The sequence below is a fragment of the Ictidomys tridecemlineatus genome, chromosome 14 (assembly GCF_052094955.1).
Source record: "Ictidomys tridecemlineatus isolate mIctTri1 chromosome 14, mIctTri1.hap1, whole genome shotgun sequence".
Classification (NCBI taxonomy): domain Eukaryota; kingdom Metazoa; phylum Chordata; class Mammalia; order Rodentia; family Sciuridae; genus Ictidomys; species Ictidomys tridecemlineatus.
The window spans coordinates 51,867,929-51,894,390 of record NC_135490.1 but is presented as its reverse complement, the minus strand read 5'-3'; the positions used below and the strand labels follow the sequence as shown (position 1 = coordinate 51,894,390).

Genomic DNA, 26,462 nt, shown 5'->3' with positions numbered 1-26,462 from the left:
TAACAGGGGAAAAAATGTGGGATGCCATCTAAATTAGAGTGCATTATGATACCACGTTTATATTAAATGAACTTAATATATCATATGTATTTGAAATTGAGAACATATTGTAATTTAACTTTTCATGTTAAAAATTATGCTACATTCTTAAAAGAATCTACAAATTGGGCATATTGAATGAAAATAGCCACTATCATTTCTACCTTCCTGAATTATGAGATAGTTACTATTCAGTTCAAATACTCTACAGTCCCAGTTCCCAGTTCAAATACTCTACAGTCCTTAGAAAGAATGACCTAAAGCATACCATTAATTAAAATGCAGACATATAACTGTTTTAAAGTAAATAGTAATTTTTGTTGCCTATTTCATTGAGCCCACCCTCTCTATGTGGATCTTCAGAAGGCTAATAAGAAAATGTGTTCTTAAAGTCAGATTAGAGTTCACAATATATTTTTTCCACAGAAATAATTTTACATTGTCATTGGGTATACTTGAAATAATACTTTAAGCATTTGTATCTCAGTAGCATATATGCCAATAGGTTTTTTTGTTCTGATCTAGGTTTCTTACCATCATTTAAAGCATTTTGGAGAAGGGGAATGCCTCTTTATGATTGAATCAAAGTACATTTAAAATATATACAAACTAAGCTATTCATTTTACAAAACCAACATTAATCAAACAAAATCGTATTTTTAAGTTAGAACAAATGATGAGAAAATTAAAAATAAAGATTTCTAAAAGTTTTTAAATTACTGTTGGCTAGTGTAATATAAGTTAGCTAACTTGAGTATAAAAAATAATTGTTTCTGTTAGAGGAGTGATATACTTTTCAAGTTCATTTTGCCTCTTACAAAAGCCAAACCCAATAAATATCTTTTACTTGCTTCTAAACACTCAAAAATGAAATAAAGCTAAATCCAGAAATTTGTGTCTAAGGAATTTTCAAAGATAACCATAAGAATTATGTAGAAAAATATTTGCACCAGGAGTTAATAATTATTATTATAGCAAAGAATTAAAAGGCTTTTATCTGGATAACTGCCTATATAAGGATTAGTGAAATGAATTCTGGAACATGTCTGATAAAATTCCATAGACTTAAAATTTGTACTTTATAAGATAAGTAAACCACATGGGAACAACTTGACTATAAACTTTTAAAAAGATTAAAAATAAATACGGTGTTACCCCAATTTTGCAAAAAAGAAAAAGTTTCTATTTATTTATTTATGTATATATAATCACACATAATAAAACACCAGAAAATATAGTAAAATATAAACAGGGTGGTTTCTAATTAGTGAGATTCCTTTTTTTTTTTTTGAGGGGAGCACTTTGCTAAAGTATTAAATTTCCTACTTCGGAGCTTAAATTTTTACTTGCAAAATATTTGGTGAATATTTTTTGATAAAGATAAAATATTTTTGATAAAAATACTTTTGTACTAGAATTTGACACAGGTAAGTTATAAAGTTTATTATAATTTCTCTTGATTACTTTTGAATATGTCTTTCCAATTATCAAAGTTCTATTGTGGTTTTTTAAACTATAATTTTGGTTCTAAACACTTTTGTTAGCTTACTCGTGATCATTATGTTATAATTAGTAGACTACTAAAGGATAAGTGTTAACTACTGAGCCATTAAAACCTGTTCATCTTATAATCATAATGTTTGACTAGAATATGACTTCCAGAGAAATTATGTAATCTTATTGAAAAGTAGAGCGACTGGAATAAACAATCTTTGTAACCTTTCCAGACATTGTGATCTCTTAATTTTTTAGTTTTAAAAATGATAAAATAAATAATTTTCACTAAAAATTTGAGTAAGTATATACTTAGGAGTATTTCTTTAATTCCAGAGGTTCTTTGAAAACCTTAACCCCATGGGAAGCTCATCTGAAAAAGAGTTTACAGATTATTTGTTCAACAAGTCACTAGAAATCGAACCCCGAAACTACAAACAGCCTCCTCGATTTGTAAGTCCATGACAATGTTGGAAAATATTATTTTTAATATTTAACAACCTATTTCCTTAAAATTGTAATCAAATAGCTATTTTTAGATATTTTATAGTACTATTTCTAAAATTATGTATACTGTAAAGGAAGATATCAGCTTTTTTGATAAAATCTGATGTATCCTTTGTCCTACTACCATTTATCCGTCAATTTTTGATCCCTTCTAGTATAAGAGAAACAGGTGTGAGAATATGAGAGCCTAGCAGTAGCTGAATGGAACAAAGGAAGTGAAAAGAACTGGGAAAAGAGTAAGCAGTAGTATATAGGTTTTTTTTTTGCTTGACCATTGGCTCTTGCCATTAGGGCTCCATGGTCTGTGGTTGCCAGTGAAACCCATCTCTCACACTAGGAATTGCTTCTACACTTTCTAGTTATTCCACAGGTTTGCAGTGGCAACAGAAATAATGGAAGACTAATTCTAAGTCACTGAAAGTGAAGCAAGATTTGGAAAAAAGTAAAAATCATTTATAAACAGACTCCCTTTGGCAAAGCAGTAAACTAGGTAGTTGCATGGTATCTCATTCTCACATCAGTATATGATAGAGATTATCCTTACTTTATAAATAAAAAAATTGAGGCTCAAAGAGATTAAATAACTTTTTCAAGACTGAACAGCTAGTTTTTGGCACAGTTGAGATTTTAACTCAAACTTTTTTGAGTGGGTGCTAGGGATCTATCCCAGGGCCTCATGCATGGAAGGCAAGGGCTCTACCACTAAGCTATATCCCAAGTCTTTTTAATTTTTTTTTTTAATTTTAGAGACAGGATGTCTCTTACATTGCCCAGTGTTTTAGTCACTTTTTCATCACTATGACCAACAAGAACAACACAAGAGGAAAAAGTTTATTTTGGCTCATGGTTTCAGAGGTTCAGTCCATGGTCAGTGGACCCCTAATTTTGGGCCTGAGGTGAGATAGAACATCAGGCAGAAGCAGAAAAGCATGAAAGAGGTAAAGCAGCTCAAGATGTGGAAACCAGGCAGCAGAAGCACTCTTTCTCACCAGGGTCAAAATATAAACCCAACGGTATAACTCCCAGTGATATACTTCTTCAGCTATACCCTACCTGCCCATAGTTACGACTCAGTTAATTCATTGAAGTGAATTAATTCACTGATTATGTTATAGGTCTCATAATCTTATCATTTCACCCCTCAACATTCCCTCATTGTCTCACACATCAACTTTTGGGGGATACCACATATCCAAACCACAATATCCAAGCTGGCCTCAAACTTGACAATCCTCCTACCTCATCCTCCTGAGTAGCTGGGATTATAGGCATTTACCACAGCATTTGCCTCCAACTCAAATTTATGAATCTGAGTTTTTTGTTTTTTCATCAAGTTACCACTGCCAGAGTTTTAAAATTGGGATGGAGTTTAGGATAGGGAACAATGATAGCCCTCTTCACCAAAGGGTTTTGAAAGCACTGTTATAGAGATTAAACATTTAGTATAAGAAAAGGGGAAAAGGGGACTTTTTAAAAAGTGAAGCACATAACATAATATAAACATAAATTATGTTACCAGTAAATATTTATTAAATTGATATAAGTTATTTGAAAAAAAGTTTAGATATAAGTGTTTTAGGAGCTAAAGGTTGTTTTGACACAATTTTTTAGGCATTTTATTTCTACAGTTATTGAAAGAGATTTACTTATATTCAAGTTCATTTTTAAATTAATCCAGTTAAATCCAGAAGTTATTACTAGAATACCACAAACTGCCCCTGCAGATTGGTATTTTGTTGCACTCTTTTAATTTATTCCTTGAGAATTAATTAACTGGTTCCTTGAGAACTAATTAACTAATAATGTAACTCATGAAAATAAATGATACTAATTATGTTTACTTTTCCTAGGCTAGGAAATCAACCTACTCCTTAAAATCTCCTGGAATAGGGCCTAATTCAGGACGGCATGGCTCTACCTCAGGCACTTTATGAGGTCATCCAACACAATTAGAAAGAGAACCTTATAAGATAAGCTTTAGTCGGGTTGCTGAAACTGAGCTCGAATCAACAGTGTCAGCACCAACCTCTCCAAATACACCATCTACTCCACCAGTGTCTGCTTTTCAGAACATAGTGTGTTTTCAGATATGGATCTCAATAGTTCCTGTGGTAAGTATTTGATACAAACCATTTGGTAAAAAAAGAATTTTTGTTTCAGATAATTCTCATCATTTTAATTAACAAACTACAGAATCCTTTGTAATCAAATCAGTATGAAAAGTAGCATCTAAATGTGAAAATGGTGATTATCACACTTATGCATTTGTTAATGCATGTTGTTTTCTGATTTATTCATTCAAAAAGATTTATTTAGTACTTTTGGGACCTCACCACCACTTGAAAGGGAGCAACAGGCAGTGAATAAAAAAATAAGTACATAAGTTCAGTGAGGAAAATTGAAAGGGACTGTGATAGAAGGGGAACCATTTACACTAAGAAAGAGAAAAAACATTCTAGGTACAAGGAATACTTAGTTTCATCTTTCTAAAAAAACTGACACATTAAAAGATGGTGATAAAATTTTGTGCTATGTATATTACATGTTACTTTATGCTGACATGTAAAAATAAAACCATACATGTTACCTATCTTTTCAAATTAATTTTTCTCTTTCCAATAGGTAGCAATAGCATCTTTGCTACAGTGCTCTTGCCACATTCAAGTAAGTATGATTCTAATGAAATTACTATAATAATAATAATCTGGTTGACCAAATTTGTATTTGAACATTTTGGGGCTTAGCAACATGGAAAGAATAAGAAATTTTTTTTCCCTCCCTCCTTCTCCTCTCCCCTTCACCCTATCCCTCTTTTCTTCTTTATTTATGTTGTGCTGGAGATTGAGCCCCAGGCCCCATACATTCTAGAAAAACCCTCTACTGATGAGCTATATTCCCAGCTTGAAAGAAATTTTTATAAATAAATTGAATTATTTGCTTATTGTTATGTAATATTTAAATTTTTTATAGTTTTTTAAAATTATTTTATGACCTGTGTTCAAGGGACTGTGTGACCTTGAACAAATTATTTTTTATCTCCAAACTTATTAAGGACCAAATGAAATAACTGTTTAGAATACCTAATTTGTTTCTTAGCACAGAATGAACAATTATTTCATATCAGTTGCCTATCTTCTTCCCCACCCCTTCCAATTCATTTTCCTGTAGGAATAAAACACAGTCAGCACTTTATATATGTGGTTTCCATACCCATGGATTCAGTCAGCCACATATTGAAAATGTAGTTATACCTACAGTGCTTGCATCTGTACTGAACACATATAGACATTTTATATTGTCATTGTTTCCTAAACAATACAGTGTAACTATTTATATAGTATTTCTACTATAGCAGGTATTTTAAATAATCTAGAATTGGGCATGGAGGCACACACCTGTAATCCCAGCTACCCAGGAGGCTGAGGCAGGAGGATTGCAAATTCAGTGTCACCCTGGACAATTAGAAATACCTCCAGGGTTTGTATTTAAAAAAAAAACAAACCCTGCACTGCTAAAGCACTGGCCTAGTATATGTGACACCCTGGGTTCAATCCCTAGTACCCCACCTCAAAACAATACTAATAATGTAGAGAGGATTTAAATTTGCAGAATATATGTAGGTTAAAAGCAAATATATCATAGTAAATTGCATTATATAACATTATTATGCATTGTAAGAGACTTAAGCATCTGTGGAGTTTGTATCTGAAATATGCTATAATCAGTCCCAGATACCAAGGGATGACTATATTAAATGTTTATTTAAAGTTCCCAGGATAGCGTTTGATAATTTATTTCTTGATATCTTATTTAGTTAAAGTAGTATTTTAAGAAAAGCAGTATTTTATCATTCTAAATTATTTCATCATTTATTATCAAAATGTTATTAACTTTCTGTGGCAATTTGTTTAAGACAAAAATAACCCAAAAAGGAACACAGCAGCTTTGGGAATAATTCTCTCAATCTGGAGAACCTCCCGTCTAACATAGTAAAATGTATATGTTATAGACAGTAGCAGGAATTCCAGTCTTTTCAATGGCTCTGAGTCAGAGGCTGAGACAGCAACCAATGCGAACTGGTTAAACACTTAAAATGAAATTAACAGAAGCTCCCTACCCCATGTCTCTTCACCCCTTTTCTTGTTCCTCATTGAAACTTCATTTCTAAAATGATTTTTTATATTGCTTCCTCTTTTGAATCATTAATTTTACATACTATTTACTGATGAGGATTTCATGTTCTGCCTTACCTATACTTATCACATTGAGGGCAATGTGATATTATTCACTATTAGATCAAATGGTATTTATTGTATTTCCTTTTTAATACACTTCTATTTCCTGGAGTTAAGAATTTACTCATTAAAGCATGAATTTGTTTAAGACATTGCTTGGTCTTCCCATGCCCTTTTATAGCACATTTTCATAAGATCAAGCCTATTAGAAAACCTATCAGAGTTGTTTTCATTTATCTTCCCCTTTCCACCCCTTCTCCTCTTCCACTTGGAAACCTCCTTCCTGACATTTTCCAATTTGAACTGGTTGCTGTCTTAGCCTCTAACCCAACCATCATCTTAGAAGTTTCTTTATCATCCAGAAATTCCCTTCACCTTCCTCCTGTATTGAATTTTTGTTTCTTAGATTCCTTTCTTTATGTGTTCCCTCATTTTGGTAGGGGCACATACTTGCATAGTAACCTGTTAAAGTATACTATAGTATATAAATGTTTAAGTTCTTAAGTTTCTGGAAGTGTATTATACATTTAATTGTTAATAGTGTGCCTGAGTATAGAATTTAAATTATCTTTACTGTCTTCTAGCTTTTATAATTGCTAATACCATATTAATTCATTCACATATTGAATGTAATTTTTTCTTTTTTTTTTGGTAGTACTGAAGGTTGAACTCAGGGATACTCTGCCACTGAACTACATACACAACCTTTTTATTTTTTATTTTAAGATAGGGTTTTTTAAATTTTGAGATAGCTGCCTTGACTAACCTCAAAATTGTGATTCTCCTGCCTCAGACTCTGTAGTATCTGGGATTATAGGCATGTGCCACTGTGCCCAGTTCAGTACATATTTCTGAATGCTTGATATGTACAAGAGATATGGCAGTGAACAAAATAGACAAAAATTATTCTTTCAGTGACCACAGTTTGTGTTTCCTTTTTTTTTTAAATAGCCAAGGTATAACTACAGTTGTAAAAGGATCTAAATGAAGTAAAAGTTTATTTCTCAAAAAAGCCAGAACAAGTAGACATTTCTGCTCCACAGGATTTTTCAGCCTAGCAGGGTGATTCAGAATTCTCAAGATGTGGCTTCGATCTCTATCTTGAACAACTGCTCCAATAGTTACCATTTTTCAGCTAGCAGAAAGGTGGAGAGCAAGAACATTTGTTATGAAAGCATGCATACATCACTTCTGCTCTCATTCCAAAACTTAGTCACATGGGCTTACCTAGCTGCAAGGTAGGTTAAGAAATGCTGTTTGTAACCACACAGCCTTTCTTAGCCTCTGGTATTAGCTGGCAATTCTTGTATACCTTTTCTTTCTGATATTTCATTGTACACAGATTTTTGTTTCATGCACAAAATTATTTGCCTTCAGGCTCTCAAAGATGAAACATAAATGAAGCCAGGCATGGTGGCACATGCCTGTAATCTCAGTAGCTTGGGAGGCTAAGGCAGGAGATTGCAAATTCAAGGCCAGCCTCAGCAACTTAGTAAGAAGCTGTTTCAAAATTTAAAAAATTAAAAGGGCTGAGGATGTGGCTCAGTGGTTAAGCACCCTTGGGTTCAATCTTTAGTAACAACAAAGAAAAGGAAAATAAAATAAATGAATTTTGTGTTTACCTTCAGGCTATGTGTATAAAGTGTATGTGAAACATAAATGAATTTTTTTATTTAAACTTGGGCCTCAACCCCCAAATATCTTATTATATATGTAAATATTCCAAGTCTAAAATCCTTATTACTTCCTGTCCCAACCATTTTGGATAAGCAGTATTCAACCTGCACTTAGTTTGTACAGCTTCTCAGCTAAGCACAAGGGATTTGGTGGCAAACAAGAAAGACTTTCTGCCTGTTTATACAAAATACCTCCAAATTTTTTGGAAAAAAAAATCATGTGCATGCAGATTATATTGCTCATCTTCCTCTCTTGATTTTTTACTTCATTTATAGCTCCTTGGTCTCTTATGTTAGTTCCTCTTTAGCTTTCCAAACTGTTAACATTGGAAAGACTTGATCTTGAAACCTCTTTATTTCTCACTTACCTCATTCATTAACATATCATTTATGGGATAATTTCCAGGTTCATATCTCCAACTAGATTTAGACTCATATATTCAATGACCTGTTCCACATTTTCATTTGGATATCTTATAGGAATCTAAACTTAACCTTTCCAAAACTGAGCCTCCAAAGCTGTTTTTCCTACCGCCTTCTCATCTCAATTCAGTTACTTAGGCCAAAAATATGAGAAGTAGCTTTTCTCTCTTTCTTCATACCTCAAATGTGACCCAATCAACAAATCTTGATTACCCTCAATATATATCAAGAATCTAACTATCTCTTACCATTTCTACTGCTACTACGCTGATAGCCACTACAATCTCTTAACCTTTTTCAATACGATAGCATCCTAATTTTCCATTTTTCTTGCTTTAGTATATTTTTTTCCTTTTTTAAAAATTAAAGCATTATAATTCTACATAGTATTTGGGTTCATTTTGACAAGATCATACATACAAGGAATTTGATTTCCTCTCCTCCGAATTTTCCCTGACCCTTACTGATCTTCCTTTCACTCCTTTATTTATCTATATTTAACTGGTATTTTCTACATATACATTAAGGAGAAATTCCCTTTGGCACATTTACATATGTATATAAAATGATTTTGTTAAATTCGTTTCATGTTTCTTTAACTTTCCTTTCCTTTTTTCTTCTCGTTTTCCTACTTCTACTCCAATGTGATATTCCCTGTATCTTTATGATATCTATTTTCCTCCCCCAAAGCCTTCTTTCCCTTATTTTGTTCTAGCTTCCACATATAATAGAAAATATTTGATCCTTGATTTTCTGAGTCAGGCTTATTTCACTTAACATACTTTTCTCCATCTTCATCTGTTTACCTGCAAAAGCCATTATTTCACTCTTCTTTATGGTTGAGTAAAACTCCATTGTGTATATATATTTGCCACATTTTCTTGATCCACTTATCTGTTGACAGGCATCTGGGTTGGCTTCATAATTTGGCTATTGTGAATTGTGCTGCTGTAAACATTGTCGTGGCTGTATCACTATAGTATGCTGATTTTAGTTATTTTGAACAAATACTGAGAAGTGGGATATAGCTGGGTCATATGGTTTTTCCAAAGTGGTTATACTAATTTGCAGTCCCACTAACAATGTATGAGTGTACCTTTTTCTCCATATCCTCATCAGCATATATTATCTATATTCTTGATAATTGCCATTCTGATTAAGTGAGATGAAAGCTTAGTGTAGTTTTGATTTGCATTTCCCTGATTGCTAGAGATTTTGAACATTTTTCATATATTTGTTGGCCATTTGTGTTTCTTCTTTTGAGGTATGTCTGTTTTTTGCCTTATAACTGTGAGGTTATTTTGGCATTGAGTTTTTTGAGATCTTTATATATTATTAATATTAATTAATCCCCTGTCAGTGGAGCAGCTGACAAAGATTTTTTCCCATTTTGTAGACTCTTTCTTCACACGCTTAATCATTTCCTTTGCTGTGTAGAAAGAAACTTTTAATTTGATGACATCCCAGTTATTGATTCTTGGTTTTATTTCTTGAGCTTTAGGGGTCTTGCTGAGGAATTGATGCCTCCACCTATAGATGGGGTGTTGACCCTATTCTCTTTGAGCAGTTTTAAGATTTCTGGTATAATTTCTAACTCTTTGATCCATTTTGATTTGACTTTTGTGCAGAATGAAAGATGGGGATCTACTTTCATTCTTCTACATAGAGATATCCAGTTTTCCCAGCTATTTGTTAAAGACTGTCTTTTCTCTAACATGTATTTTTGGCATATTTTTCAAGTATTGGATGGCTGTAGAAATGTGAGTTTGTTTCTGTCTATTCCATTGATCTTCAGGCTATTTTTGCTGCTGTAGCTCTGTAATATAATTTGAGATCCTCCTGTATCACTTTTCTTATTCAGAATTGCTTTGGCTCTTGTGGATATCTTAATCTTTCAAATGAATTTAAGGACTGTTTTTTCTAGTTCTGTGAAGAATGTCATTGTTATTTTGATGGGAATTAATTTTTTTAATCTGTATATTGCTTTTGGTAATATAGCCATTTTGACAATATTAATTCTTCCTATCCAAGAACATGGGAGGTATTTTTATGTTCTGAGATTATCTTCAATTTCTTTCTTCATTTTTCAATGTAGAAATCTTTCACCTTGTTTAGATTAATTTCCAGTTGTTCGTTTGTTTGTTTAATTTTGAGGATATTGTGAAAGGAATGATTTTCCTGATTTCTTTCTCAGCTGAATTGCTTTTGGAATACAGAAAAGCTATTGATATATGAGTGAATCCTTCTACTTTGCTAAATTCATTCATTAGCTCTAGGAATTTTATGGAAGAATTTTTTTGGTCTTCTAAATATAAGATCATGTCATCAACAGACAGTGATAAGTTTGACTTCTTATTTTCCTGTTTGTATTCCTTAATTTCCTTCTCTTGCCTGATTGCTCTGGCTAGAGTTTCGAGAACTATATTGAATAGAAGTGGTGAGGGTGGACATCCTAGTCTTGTTTCTGATTTTAGAGTAAAAGCTTTCATTTATTTTTCATTCAGTATGATGTTGGCTTTGGGTTTGTTGTATACAGCCTCTATAATGCTAGATAAGTTCCTTCTATCCCTAGTTTCTACAGCATTTTAACATGAATGGTTGCTGTATTTTATCAAAGGCCTTTTCAGTATCTATTGAGATGATCATATATATGGTTTTTGTTCTTTATTCTATTTAAGTGGTGAATTACATTTATTGAATTGTGTATGATGAACCAACCCTGCATCCCTAGGATGAAACCTACTTGTAGTCATGGTGTATTTTCTTCGTTATATGTGTTTTAATGTGATTTGCTAATATTTCATTAAGGATTTTTGCATCTATATTTATCAGGAAATTGGGCTGTAGTTTTCTTTCCTAGATAATTGATAATTGCAATTTGGTATCTGGTTTGGATGTTAGGGTTATACCTGCTCCAGTATACATATATTTTTTAAAAATATTTTTTTTAGTTGCAGTTGGACACAATGCCTTTATTTTCTTTATTTTTATGTGGTGCTGAGGATCGAACCCAGGGCCTCACACGTGCTAGACGAGCGGTCTACCACTGAGCCACAACCCCAGCCCCTCCAGTATGTTTTTAATACAACAGCCAGACTGATCCTTTTAGGAAATAAATAAGACCTTAACTCTTTTGTATATAAAACTTTCCATCTCACTCAGATTAAAAGTTAAAGTTCCTTCATAGGGCCCACAAGGCCTTACAGGGCTTGGCTTCCTTTGATCTGTGAGATCTAATAATCTGCTGTTTTCTTCCCTTACTCTTCACTGCTTTAGTTATTCTGCCTCTAGAACACAAAGGCACATTACTACATTAGGACTTCTGCTTTTGCTATTCCTTCTGTTTCTGATGCTCTTTGACCACTTGGCATCATGGCCTGCTCCCTTGACTCCTTCAAGTTTTTGCTTAGTGTTTCCTTAGTGAGTTCTTCCCCAATCACCTGTTTAAAATCGCTTCCCATCCACCTATTCCTGAACCCCTTTCCTACAAATTATTTTTTCTTATGGTGTATAGCTATGCTACTTTTACATATTTATTATTTCTCTCCAACCAGAATGTAAACTCCATAAGCAAGTCACTATTATATTGCTATAAAGTAGAACAGTATTTGGCAGTATAGTAAATAGCCCAATGTTAATGAAAACAATCTGGTAACAAAATGCTCTTCATTAAAAATAAAATTGTGTTCATACAACAAGGGTTATTGAGTGTCTACTTTGTATAAACATAGTGGTTATGTGGTGGCTATAGAGTCAGACTCAAATTCAGAAACTATCAAATATGTCCCACCATCATTTAGATATCTTCTGTTTCCATGAGTCTATGTGTTTATAAAGAAGAAAAGACTCATGTAAGACTACCTTAAACAGTAAGAACCCATTCTGAAAGACATAATTGGAACTGTATAGGAAAGCTGCTTTAGGACTAGTTGATTCAGTGGCTCAATGATGTTATTAAAGACTGAAGTTCCTTTTGACTCTCATTGTTTTGTCCAGATTAACATCTTTATCTACAGCTGTTTTTCCATAAGGTCATAAAAAATGCTGGCAGGAATGATAAAAGTTATATGTTTCTTTATTCAGCAGATAGAGAAAGGTTGAGAAACAAAATGGCAAAGTACTTTTCCAAAATAACAAGTTGTAAGTGGGCACAAGTTTTTAAGTTGTTAAGTGGGCACAATACCTTTATTTTGTTTTATTTTTATATGGTGCCAGGGATCGAACCCAGTGCCTCACGCATGCTAGTCAAGCACTTTACCACTGAGCCACAACCCCAGTCCAAGGGATATCCTTTTTAATAGCCTCCAGAAAAATCTCCTTTGGTATTTCAGTGACCAGTTGAGTTCTAAGTGATGAGTTTAATAGAGTAATTCCATTTCTTTAGCGGGAATTTTCAGACTTGAACTAATCAGGCCTTATTCCTGTTGCTAAGGGGTAAGGTCAGCTTTCCCTGAAGCACACATGGCTACATGTATGAGAAGGTGGATAAAAATCTGATTGTGGTAAGAAAATGAGAAAGTGAATCCCGTGCCCACTTCTTATCAATACTCCCAAAAGTATACTTTTCGTATCAACTGTTGGGTCCCTGAACCAGCAGAACCCCTGAAAGTAACTGCAGAGTCCACATAATCAGGGCAGCAACTTTTGACATGGAATAATAAATTTAATATCTGTATTTGAGGAAAAAGTTCCAATTCTGAGTCAATCCCTTTTGCTGGCTCCTTGTTCTTCATCATGAAAAATGTAGCAGTTGTGGAGGGGTAAGAGGGAATCTAAATGCAGTGACCAAGAAGACCATGAATGGCTGCTAAAAATGTAACATTCTTGAGAAATACTAGTGAGATATGTCAAGTTCTGCAAGAGGATTGGAAGTAAAAAATGTACAGTAAAATTACTATATACATCAGTATAGAAAAGTTTTCCTTTTTAAAAGAAACACAAATCCATTGCTTTATAGGAAAGACAGTAGAATGAATTAGACATAACTTTCCTTTGTTCATATAGGAATACATGACCAGTGTAACTCCACATTGTATAGAACCACAAGAATTAGAAGTTATACTCCATTATGTATAATTTGTCAAAATACATTCTGTCATGTATAACTAAAAAGAAAAAATATTTTTTTTTAAAATCATAGCTCTATAAGTCAGTGGAAAGTGACTTAAAATTATCAGATGTGTTTATATCACATCTTATACACTATTTTTAATGCCCCTAATGCTTTGGCATTGCTATTCTCTATTTATTCCTTATTTATAGCTCTGATAGCTTTAATTTTCTAAACAGTCATTCGCTGCATACATCTATTGTACCTGGTTGAAGTGTAGTAGAATCTGTGAGTAGTGATGAGTAGTAGCTATGACTTGTTGACATTTCCATTAAATTGTTTATACATACATTACAAATGTGAATTTGTGTTGTATTGGGCTGAAAGTTAACAGGCTTTCAGCCACCACTTTTTAATTTTTATTTAGATTCATTGTGTATGTAGCAAACTCTTGTCTTTTATTTTTTACTGGTACTAGGGATTTAGCCCAGGGGTGCTTTAACCACTGAACCACATCCCTAGCCTTATTTTATTTTATTTTGAGACAGGGTCTTGCTAAGTTGCCCAGGCTGACTGAACTCATGATCCCCCAGCTTCAGTGTCTCAAGAGGCTGTGGGATTTCAGGTGTGCCACTACCATGTCCAGCAACTCTTGTCTTTTAAAATATAAGAATGGAAAATATTTCTTGTAATCTGCTCTTTTGCAAAGAATATTTAATTTTTAAACATTATACAGGCAGTGAATTGTATGAACCAGATCATTTTTGTATTGATTGATTAGTAAAACTTCTATAAACTTATGTTTATTAAAATAATGGCAGTACTTAGTATTATTTGCAATTTGAATCATTTAAATCTAATACTAGTTGGAATATTTTTTCTAAATTTTATGCGCTATCAGTGAAGGTCTGCAAAAATGTATAAAATTAAACAAACAATACATAAAATTTCCTTTTTATTACATAAAATTGCAATGCATACCTAGTAAATCTTGAGTGGTTATTTAACAAATTACTAGGTGGGTAGTGTCTTTCAGTAGGTATTTAATATTTTCTGAAGAAGTAGGAATTATGAGTTATATCTTTCTAAAATTATTTGTGTGCCATTGTTTTTATCCTTACAGTTTTAACTCATCAAAGCAATGATCCAAAAGTAAATTTTAGGAAATTTAGGCTATTATTTGTTCTGTTATTCTAACAGTCTCGGGAATTTTTTTTACAAAGACTAATATGAATTTGATTTTATTTCTTAAATTTTGAATTTTGTTATATATCATTTAAATGATAATATAAGCATTTACACTGTAGTAGCATTTTTAAAATAGCAACCTTCTTTGCTATTTTATTAAAAATCTAGGCTTTTCACCCTTTTGGCTTTTTGAGGAGGGTGGTACCAGGGATTGAACCCAGGGTAAGTTAACCACTGAGCCACATCCCCAGTCTTTTTAGTATTTTTTATTTTGAGACAGGGTCTCACAAAGTCCTTAGAGTCTTGCTAAGTTTCTGAGGTTGTCTTGAATTTGCATTCCTCCCACCTCAGCCTCCTGAGTTATTTGAATTATAGGAATGCGCCACTGGGCCCAGCACCCATCTGACTCTTAAACTTAGTATCTTTACAAAGTGCACTGGAAGGTCTGTTACTGCAGAAGGGTTGGGAAACAATAAGACCATGTGATAAAGTCATTTGATAATGAACACTGTGAATATTTCAAGTTTGTTTTATAAAATCTAAAAGAAAACTTTTGTCAAACTACAAAATCTATGTATACTTCTAGATTGTAAGAGTTGATAGTTTTATTTATGACTTTGTAGATTGTTATTTGGATATGAAACAAAACAGAAAAATATATTGAGAAGGAATATGTTTGACTTCTTTAATGTATCACATTTATTAAAACATTTTTAATGTGTGCTTAATATTTAATAAACCAAAAATGATACAATTACAGTGTCATGCATATTGTCAATGACAAAAGTAAAATTATTTTGTGGTAGCAGGAAACAAAAACTATACTTTGATGTCCCATAAGCAGTCACTTAGCATGTTTAAAACTAAATTCATCAACTTCTTTCCCAACTTATTCCTGCAAACTCAATCTAAGTATAATGACAAATAAGACATGATGAATGTCTCTATAATAACTGTGAATGTGGAGAAAAATTAAATGGGGAGTTGGACCATAATTTTAGAGTTCTTTAAAACCATATAAATAAGACAAAAGAAATTGATCAAAATGAAAATAGTTCTTATTCTGTACCTAGTTGACCTGTTCAGGAGTAATTTTCCTCTAATACTTTATTATTTTGTAAATTTTCTTCAGTGTGACTCTATAACATATACCTTATTATTAAGAGATTTGCAAAGAGAGTTATATGATATATAACCCTACTTTATGGTCTCCTATATGGAGATTTTATTACCTGTGTAGTCATGAACCTGATTGTAGCTGCTTCAGAGTAAATGTTTTCTGCTTAGGATAATTTTTCTCTAAAAGTAACTACATATATACATTCATGTTTTTGTTTGGTTTTGTTTTAGATTTTAAAAAGACTTTTGGAGGCAGAGTCTCATTATTAATCATAACTAAATAATGTGCCTTCACTTAGCTATCATATATACTGTGTACCAGGAACTGTGTTAGGTACTAGGGATACAAAATAAATGAGCTGTCCTAAGAGAGCTTACATTTTAGAAGAGAAGATAGATAATATATAACAGGCATTACAGTCTGATAAATGCCATGGCAGAAGTGATCACAGTTGCAATGAAGTTTCGTTGGATTAATTGCACTGTAAATTGTGGTTAAACTAATCTTTGCCTCCCTAGAGTCTGTCTTCAGTTCGTGTGGTAGTTTAAGTAAACCAAGTGAAGAGCTACTGATTCCTCTTCCACTTCCTCCTCAAAGAAAGTTTGACCAAGATGCTTCAAATTCAAAGGTAGTCAACAGGACCTGGATTTGCCTTAATTTATTTAAAAATTTATGGATTTTCAAGATAGGACTTTATTTTTACGAATTTGTTGTATTTTGGCTTTTCTTTATCATTTTCCACATTTATATTGTTGTATTTGAAAAATGCTTTTAGTAGTTGTTTAATTCTTATAAAAAAAACTTTCCTTTAAAAAAGTGGGGGGGTGGTGCTGATTCACAGACTCAGAAATACACTTTTTTTTCTGGTACTAGTATGTGAAGGATTCTTCCAACTTTCCATCAGCTTTTCAAATTTAATTTTTGGAAAGCTTGTTAAAACCTGATATGTTAACCCTTACTCCTGGAGTTTTTGATTCAGTAGATCTGGAGTGAGGGCTCAAAAATTTGCTTTTCTAACCAAAGGCCCAGTGTTCTCTCCAATGTGCAGTTGCTAACTCACAATAAGCAGTGGGGAGGGGAGAATAGAAATTCACTGGCTCAGACAAAGGGGAATGAAGGGAAGGGATGAGGAATGGGAATAGGAAAGACAGTAGAATGAATCAGACATAACTTTCCTATGCTCATAAATGAATACATGACTCCACATCATGTATAACCAGAAGAATCCGAAGTTATACTCCATGTATGTATGATATCTCAAAATATAATCTCCTTTCATATATAACTAAAAAGAACAAATAATTTTTAAAACAATTTGCTTTTCTAACAAGTTCCCTACTGGTACTGATGTTGCTGGTCCTTGGATGGCCCTTTGAAATCCACTGTTCTGAGTGTCACTGGGAAAAGTAGAAGTAAATGCTTAATCAGGAGAAGCTGGACATTAAGTCTCCTTAACATCATGTCCTTTCACATCTACAAAACTCTATATTATTTTTGCTTACCTATTTTTATAATTAAAATTCATGAATTTCTTAAATTTATGAAATAGTAACACAAAGCAAGATAAATTGAAGCTTTATGTTCTAAGACTTCAATTAAAACATCTCATATGTAGAAGTATTAAACAGAGCCCTTGATTAAACTAGAAGTGATGTACTTATAAATCTGATAATTAAACCAGATCAATTTACTTTGAGCTTCTGGATTTAATTTGTGTGTTGAGTTAAAAAATTCTTCTGTGTGAAAAATTTTTCAGACTTTTAAAATTGCCTTGTATGTTTTTCAGGAGAAAAGAAGTATAGTTATATAACTTTTTGTTTTAAAGGGAACTGTGAAATCTGATGACGACCCTCCTGCTATTCCACCAAGACAGCCTCCTCCCCCAAAGATAAAACCCAGAGTTCCTGTTCCTACCAGTGCATTTAATGGACTTCTGCATAGTCCACCTCCACCTCCACCAACAGATCCTCTTCCTGATACCCCTCCACCAGTTCGCCTTCGACCTCCAGAACACTTTATAAACTGTCTGTTTAATCTTCAGCCACCTCCACTGGGACATCTTCACAGAGATCCAGACTGGCTCAGAGACATTAGAACATGTCCAAATTCACCAAGCACTCCTCCTAGCACATCCTCTCCAAGGGTACCATGTCGATGCTATCACAACAGTCTTGCTCATCCTCAAGCTCCCCCTGTTTCACCAAGGCAGAATTCAAGCCCTCACCTACCAAAACTTCCACCAAAGACTTACAAGTGAGAGTTTTCACATCCCCCATTGTATAGACTGTCTATGGTAGAAAATGCAGAAACTCCTCAATAACCTTAGCCATATGTAGTCATTGACACTGGAATAGTATTTGTAAAGCTTTTTTTAAAATTTATTCAAAAAGGCATAGTATTTTAGTTTTTTTGGTTTTTGTTTTTTGTTTTTACAAATAATGCTCTTCAGAAATGCTACTGATCAAATAAGCTTTTAAGAATTGGAAAGATAAAATACAAAAGTCCTTTACCAATATCCTCAGGTGATCAGTTGCATTGCCTTGTCTTGGATCCTCAGTGCTGTCAAAAGGCCAGTATAATGAATTTATATTTGCACTGTAGACTCTGCTAAAATATGGTTTAAAGTGACTTTGTTTGCATTGAAAGGGGATAGTGTTTTTGTGGAATTTTTCAAATTTGAGTAATAGAGGCCTTTTTTTAAGGTAATGAATTTACACAAATATAGAGGTGTATGGTGTTACTGATTTTTAAATCTCTTTGACCATCTTCTGGAAGGTTTTTACTTGTAGTTTTTACATCTAGGAGAATTGTGAATAACACCCACTGTTCTTAAATTCTTTAATGCCATGTCTTAAATGCCAGTATTTGCTGCTGAAGACAAAAATGAAATGTGTAATAAAAATAATAGAATGCACTGTGTATATTATTTTGTCAAAATGTAAACAAAGAATACATAACCCAATTATAGAGGAAACAAAGGGCATGTATCTCATTCAGATGTGCCTTTTGTTTTTGCAAAAAAGTTGCCTATTGCTTTGGAACACAAAGTTAATATGCCATGTATGTACAGTTTTGTTTATATTGTATATTTAAAGATAATGTTAATAACCTATATAAATTTAAATGACTTGAGGTCTATAATACAATCTGCTACTTTACTAATTCATATGTTCAGAGGAAAAGTTCTTATGGCATAGGAACCAACTGCATTGCCTTCAAAACCTAGTGACTTTCTCTATAAATCTTGTGTTAACTGAAATTTTTTAAAAATATTTTTTTAGATTGGTAATATTTAAACCAGCAAATACTTAATGCTTTATTAAACTTTTTAATCAGAAGCGAGTAAAACTTTTATTTGCCATTTGGATACCTTCGCTCAAAGTGATGAAAAGTATGTTATGTGATAGGCTGTAGCAGTGGTTGTAAAGTAGCCAAAAGCCACGTTCTTTATTTACTGGTCTGTGGCCTTTTACTGTGCTTTGTATCAGAGTTCTTAACAAGATTAATTAAATCACCTCAGTCTTAATTTTTAAAAGACTTTTTAAAAAATGTGTTTTCATTGTAAAGAACAAGGGGATATTAGAGTACTGTAGATATATGTATACACACATTGAGTTATTTCATGCAACTTAAAACTACATAATCCCAAATAATTTATATGATGTAAATTTTAGAAGGATTAAAAAAAAATTTAACTGGTAAATGCAAGCTGCAAGTTTCCAGCAATCCTTTTTATGCATTCATACGGAAAAAGTAGGAGCACACTTGGAAACTTCCTGAGAAAGATAATAGACACCTTTGGTAAGCTGCCTGGATTTAAGGTAACTACAGTATGAGTCAATCTCTAACCACGTAAAAATGCTCCAGTGTTTGCTTTGTTTTTTCACAGAGCGGATTATATTAGTTTTATCTGGGAAAGTGACTTAAACTAGCTGTTCCTCAAGCCAGGCGCATTTTACAGGAGAAGGAATGGAAGAGGGCGGTTAGTGCTGGGTTACACCCAAGGTGCTGCAGCCTTCTGGGCTTTGTTGACTTGCGCACGTGCGAGGGGACACTGCTTTGCTTTGAAACTCATATTGCCAGTTACCCACCCTGTGCTTACCCCTCAATCAACCGTTATTTTATAGGGCAGATGTTGTGGTCACCGATCTTGAGGAATTGCAAGACTTGCTGAAGATGAATATTAATATGAACAAACATCTTGTCACTGGTTCTGTTAAAGCCAAGGTACTGAAATGGTTTGTATGGCCTTTCAGCTTGTTTTAAAATAACAATTCATAGTTTGTTTTAAATTGTATCTCGTTAAAGCCATGATAATACGAAATGAACTTATTGGCTCTTGCTTATAAAGCAAGGGTATTTTAAATTATTAACAGTTTAAAATACTTGTTTGCCATTTTGAAGGGGGGAAGAAATAGAAGACTTTCCTTCTCCACCAGACTACATACTGATGGCTGACTGCATATACTACGAGGAGGTAAATGTTCAGTGAGTGAAATCTCTCTAATCGATTAACTGTTTTTTGTATTCTGAAACTACATTTCTTCACATTTTAACATCTCTGAATTCAGGATATTTGTCTATGGTTGATAGATGGTTGTAGCAAAAATAAAACAAAAGTCACAAGAGACTATGTATATACATTCATATATACCTGCAAATCATGTTTAGAAGAGTGTTATATGCATTTTATTAGAGGCTTCTTCAAAAGTTTTAAAGGATTTTACCACTTGGATCTGTTATGAAAAGCTATGATAACCTTTTTTTAAAAAAAAAACTTTTGGGGGGATGGCAGACATTAGGGGGGCTGTAGATCAAATCCAGGGCCTTACACATGTGAGTGCTCTACTACTGAGCTACATCTCCAGCCCTAAAATCACCCATTAGCCTCCCACCTCTGCCCTTAGTTGTTCCCAATGAAATGTTTCACCAGGAGAATTAAGTTGCATTTTTAAAAAAATTCATGGTTTTGTGGCAAGATTTACTAGATCAAATATTTTTCTTTTTTCTTTTCTTTTTTTGGAACTAGGGATTGAACTCAGGGGCACATGACCAACTAAGCCATATTCCCAGCCCTATTTTGTATTTTATTTAGAGACAGGATCTCATTGAGTTGCTTAGCGCCTTGCTATTGCTGAGCCTGGCTTTGAACCCAGGATCCTTTTGTCTCAATCTCCCAAACTGCTGGGATTACAGGCATGTGCCACTGCAATATTTTTCTTTAAATATTGGTTTATGATAGCATTGTGGGTATCATTTATATTTAAAATAATGAGCATTGAGCCAATCCATGTTCAAGTTAAGTTCAGATTTACTTTTGTAGGAAAAATTGTTGATTGTTTAAATCCTACATTAAATTAGAGTAAGTGAAATTACTTTTAAGAGTGAAATCAACACTATTCGTTTATTTCCATGGGAACTTCAAAACACAGTCACTTGAATTCTTTTTCTGAAAACTGTAGTATAATAATTAATTTTTAAAAAATTTTTTACATGTTGATGGACTTTATTTTATTCATTTATTTTGATGCGGTGCTGAGAATTGAACCCAGTGCCTCATTCATGCTAAGCAAGTGCTCTACCACTGAGCCACCACCCAGGCCAATAATTAATTATTAAGAGGAGTTTACCAATCATTATTAGAAAATGTTAACTACATGTACTTTGTTGTATTGATTCAAAAATTAATAATAGGGGAATTAATCCTTTTACTCCCCTAACCTTCTCTTAATAGAAAATTTTTGAAGTCATGAAATACGTTTTTCTTTTATAGTCTTTGGAACCATTGCTGAAAACACTGAAAGATCTCAGTGGATCTAAAACTTGTATCATATGTTGCTATGAACAACATACAATGGGGAAAAATCCAGAAATTGAGAAAAAATATGTTGAGGTAAGGACTATAAGATCTATCTTTGTAGTGAGTACCCTTCAGGGAGGCTATATATGACTAATCTAGTATTTTATGGCAATTTTGGAGATTTGGACAATCTGTTTGTATGAACCCAGCCAGTAGGGGACTCTTTAAAATCCACTATTCCACAAAGCCCATCCCCATTTTCTATTCTCATCCTTTATTTTTTATCTAATTAGTTGATATTGTATCTACAGAACCATGTAAAATAATAATGGTGACACTGTCTTTTCTGAGAAAGTTCTTAATATTTCTTAATTGTTGGCTGTGGGGAACATATCAGTGATACATATAGTGCTTTTAGAGAATTCATGATAGAGGGGCTGGGGTTGTGGCTCAGTGGTAGAGTGCTCGCCTAGCATGCATGAGGCACTGAGTTCGATCCTCCGCACCATATAAATGTAAAATAAAGATATTGTGTGCACCTAAAACTTAAAAATAAATATTTTAAAAAAGAGAATTCATGATAGAAATGAGGAGGTGATAAATTTGTACTTCTCTGTTTTTCTCTACATTTTTATGAAACCTCTGACCTACATACCTGTTTTTAGGGACTTAATTAATAGTCAGAAAGATTCACAGGAAGTTGCAAATGTAGTACATAGCTATTTTTGGTACAGGGGATTGAACTCAGGGGCACTCAACCACTGAGCCACATCCCCAGTCCTGTTATGTATTTTATTTAGAGATAGGGTCTCATTGAGCTGCTTAACCTGTCGCCATTGCTGAGGCTGGTTTTGAACTTGAGATCCTCCTGTCTTGGTCTCCTGAGCCGCTGGGATTACAGGCATGCCCCACTGCACCCAATACATAACATCTTACGTATCTTTTAATCTTTTTCCCCCAGTGGTGACCCAGGCCCTTTTTATGGGCAAAAATTCATCCCATTACAAGTAAATCTTTTTGTACATCTGTATAGCTCTGCAACTTTTGTCTGCTGATGGGCTGCTTTGGTTAATGAGAAAACAAGAATATGACTGCCTCAGATAATAATATATGATAAATTTTTTTAAATTTTTTTTGTAGTAATAGATGTAGATGTATTTTTATTTATTTTTTTTTCATCAGTGCTAAGGATTGAACCCAGTTCCTCACTCATGCTAGGCAAGTGTTCTGCCACTGAGCTACAGCCCCAGCCTTCATGTTTTTCCTGAATATGAAGAATGTTACTGAGCTTTTGGGACTCTTAATTAATTTTTTATATAGTTAAAATAATTTTTATTGAGGTAAAACATAGTTAAATGCATATATATCAAGCACTCAGCCACATAATTACTACCCAGCATAAAAATATACATTTCTAAGACCTCAGAAGGTTTCCACAGTGCCCCTTCCTAATCAGTATTCCTACAAAGATAGCCACCATTGTACCTTCTTTATCACAGGTCTGTTCATATTATTGAGTTTAAAGTATATCTGTTAAATTTATAGCTGCTTCAGCTAGACTTTGATTTTGAAAAAATTCCCTTGGAAAAACATGATGAAGAGTATCGAAGTGAAGATATTCATATTATATACATCAGAAAGAAAAAATCAGTAAGTACATTCCCAGTTCTTCATCTTCTGAGGATATTTCATCATCTGGTCACTGTTTCTGGGCTTGTGTGTGGTCAAGGCCTTGATTTTGATGTGGTAAAACAGCTATGACTCTTCAATGGACTCAGGCATTGACTCAGGATTAAGATCACTTATCTGTCTTGCCTTTGGTTCTTGTTCTAAGTAAGGCAGGCTTTTTGTTTTCTTTCATGCTGTGCTGGGGATTGAAGTCAGGGTCTTGCATGTGGAAGGAAGCACTCTACAACTCAACTAAACCTCCAGCCCAGCAGGCTTTTTTTAAATATAGCTTTGTAATGGGATGTGTTAGTAAGCAGCAGTTAATGTAACAATGCCTGAGGTAACAACTTAAAAAGAGGAAAAGTTTATTTTGGCTCACATTTCTAGTCTGTAATCCTTTTGCTCCATTGCCTTATGACAAGGCAGTATGTCATGACAGAGAAAGCCCAATCACCTCATAGCTGGGAAGGAAAAGGAAAGAAAGAGGAAAGGGCAGAGTCCTATGGAAAACACATCCCCGATGACCAGAAGACCTCCCCCACAAGGTTTCATCTCGAAAGATTTCACTTCCTCCTTTAATATATGGGCCCTTTGGAGACACTAATTCAGACTATAGCATTGGGCATTAACCCAGACAGGTGACTTAGCTCTTTATATTGTAGTTTCTCTTAACTCAGATTTTAAAATGCCAGTTCATACTTTTGTGAACTTTCTTCAGTCATTCAAATTATTTTTAACAAAGTAAAATGTAATCAGATCTGGGGCTGAGGATGTGGCTCAAGCGGTAATGCGCTTGCCTGGCATATGTACAGCCCGGGTTTGATCCTCAGCACCACATACAAACAAAGATGTTGTGTCTGCCGAGAACTAAAAAATAAATATTTAAAAATTCTCTCTCTCACTCTCTCTTTAAAAAAAAATAGACCAATCTGTTTATAAAGAAAAATGCACCTAATTAAATAGAATTCATTTTTTTTAGTTGTACATAATACCTTTATTTTATTTATTTATTTTTATGTGGTGCTGAGGATCGAACCCAGGGCCTTGCACATCCAAGGTGAGCACTCTACCCCTGAGCCGCAACCCCAGCCCTAGAATTCATTTTTGTTCCCCTTGTTTGGTGCTTCCTTTACATGATATAACAATCACATTTTATGCAAGTTGCATCTGTGACACCTACAGTTTTTAACTTGTACAACTGTATCTCATCTATTTTGTAACTCCAGCACCTTTTATAAATGTGACAAAAATTTTAAAATGTTTTATGCCTTAAAGTATCCAGTTTTTGATTTTGGTACTGGGGATTGAACCCCAGCCTCCTAAGCTGCTTGGATTATAGGAGTGTGCCACAACGCCTTGCTTCATTTTTTTTAATTGATAATAATTCCCATACCATGAAATTCACCTTTTTGAAGTATACAATTCAGTATAAATATATTCACAGAACAAAGTTTTCATCTTTCTCAAAAGAAACTCCATACCATTAGCAGTCACTCATTTCTCCCCAGTCTCTAGCCCCTGGCAGTCACTAACCTCTATTTCTATTTATCTGCCTATTGTGCTCATGTCATGAATTATTCACATTATATGGTCTCTTACATCTAGCTTCTTTACTCAACACAGTGTTTTCAAGGTTTATCCATATTGTGGCATGCTTTTACTCTTATGTCTAAAAAATATTTATTTGTATGAATGTGTACATCTTGTCCATCCATTCATCATTTGGTGGCATTTTACTTTTTCAGTCTTTAGCTGTAATGAGTGGTGTTGCTGTGAACATTTATGTAGAAGTTTTTTTTTTGTGTGAGCATCTTTTCAGATCTCTTAGGTATATGCCTGGAGTGGTATTGCTTGGTTATATGGGAACTCTGTGTTTAACATTTTAAGGAATTGACAAACTGTATTCCTAAGCCATTGTCCATCGTTTTAACTACAGCCATCTTAGGAGGTGTGAAATAGGATCTTGTGTTTGTTTGTTTGTGGGGGGGTGTGCTTGGGATTGAACTCAGGGGCACTCAGTCACTGAGCCACATCCACAACCCTATTTTGCATTTTATTTAGAGACAGGGTCTCATTGAGTTGCTTACCACCTCGCTGTTGCTGAGGCTGGCTTTGAACTTGCAGTTCTCCTATCTGTCTCCTGAGCTGCTGGGATTACAGGCATGTGCCACTGCCCCCGGCAGATCTTATGTTTTTTATTTTCATTTCCCTAATAACTAAAGATTAAAGATGTTGAATATCTTGTCTCACTTGACAAGATATCATTGACCCATTTTCAAATTGAGTTATTTGTCTTTTCATTAAGTCTAAGAGAACATTTTGGATACTGAACATCAGATGTTCAATTTGCAAAATACTCTCTCCTATTCTGCAGGTTGTCTTTCTTGTTTTGGTATTATGTCTTTTATAGCAAAAAGGTTTTGAATTTTGATAATGTCCAGTATATCTTTTTTTTTTTTCCTTAGTTGCTTGCAGCTTTAACATGTGTCAGCTTAAAACTTTCTAAACATTATACTTGGTTATTCATTTGACTTTCATTTAGCCACTGCTGGGCATATTGCTTAGTATTAAGTACTCCATAAATAGTTGGTGAACTTTTTTTTTTTCTTATAGAAATTGCCATCATGAAACTTTTAGTCATCTTACCCAAACCTCTAACAACCTGGGTAAGCTAAAGATGTGAATGAAGCATGTGAATACAGCATGGGAAGATTGTGTTTACAGATTTTTCCAGCATGTCCTTAGAGGTCTGATATATGGATGACAACCACCATGGTCTGCCTGCAATATGAAAAATGACTGCCTGCCTTTCAGTGGGCCTGAAATCCATCTTAGGTTTACTTAGCCTCAGCATTAAGTTCTGCTTAAAAGAAATATTTAGATCAGTTACTCAAATAAAAACTGGTATTAGGATTAGGCTAAAATCTGCCAAAAGTAAATAGTGAAGCAACATGGTTGATTTGACACATTTTCAGGAAACTAGAGGTAAACTGATGCAATTTTTAGAAGTATATCACTATCGAATAATTTTCTAAATTCAAACCAGTAAACATTAGTTTGCCTTGGGAATAAGTAAATTTTAAATATTTCACTTTTACATAATTAGGCAATAGTTTTGTCTTTTGCTTCATATGGTATCTTTAATGCTTAATTGTCCTTTTACTTAAAAAACAAAACTATTGTCTTGTATACTTACATTTACCAAAGTTTTATTCTTTTCAAATAAATATGTAAGTACTCTAAATAGTGAACAATATTATAA

The 26,462-nt window shown here is 33.6% G+C and overlaps 2 protein-coding genes across 2 annotated transcripts in view; both read left to right on the top strand.

The window, feature by feature from the left end:
• Positions 1-18,052, top strand: part of LOC144370532 (son of sevenless homolog 2-like) — a 40,564-nt gene extending 22,512 nt beyond the window's left edge. The window contains 6 exon segments of the mRNA XM_078031337.1: positions 1,870-1,986; positions 3,891-4,101; positions 4,104-4,151; positions 4,663-4,704; positions 16,251-16,360; positions 17,558-18,052. Coding sequence (XP_077887463.1) covers positions 1,870-1,986; positions 3,891-4,101; positions 4,104-4,151; positions 4,663-4,704; positions 16,251-16,360; positions 17,558-18,052 — 1,023 coding nt within the window.
• A 1,811-nt stretch (positions 18,053-19,863) lies between these two features.
• Positions 19,864-25,996, top strand: LOC144370408 (protein N-lysine methyltransferase METTL21D-like). The gene is made up of 5 exons (XM_078031139.1): positions 19,864-19,970; positions 20,137-20,209; positions 21,506-21,625; positions 23,078-23,182; positions 25,814-25,996. Exons 1-5 carry the CDS (start codon positions 19,909-19,911, stop codon positions 25,826-25,828), a joined length of 375 nt encoding a protein of 124 aa, XP_077887265.1. The 5' UTR covers positions 19,864-19,908; the 3' UTR covers positions 25,829-25,996.
• The last annotated feature ends 466 nt before the right edge of the window (positions 25,997-26,462 follow it).

Coding starts and splice junctions, on each gene's coding strand:
- LOC144370408 (XM_078031139.1), top strand. CDS start 19,909: ATGAATATTAATATGAACAAACATCTTGTCACTGGTTCTGTTAAAGCC. Junction 19,971..20,136: donor AAAGCCAAGGTACTGAAATG/GTTTGTATGGCC, acceptor GCCATTTTGAAG/GGGGGAAGAAATAGAAGACT. Junction 20,210..21,505: donor ACTGCATATACTACGAGGAG/GTAAATGTTCAG, acceptor TTTCTTTTATAG/TCTTTGGAACCATTGCTGAA.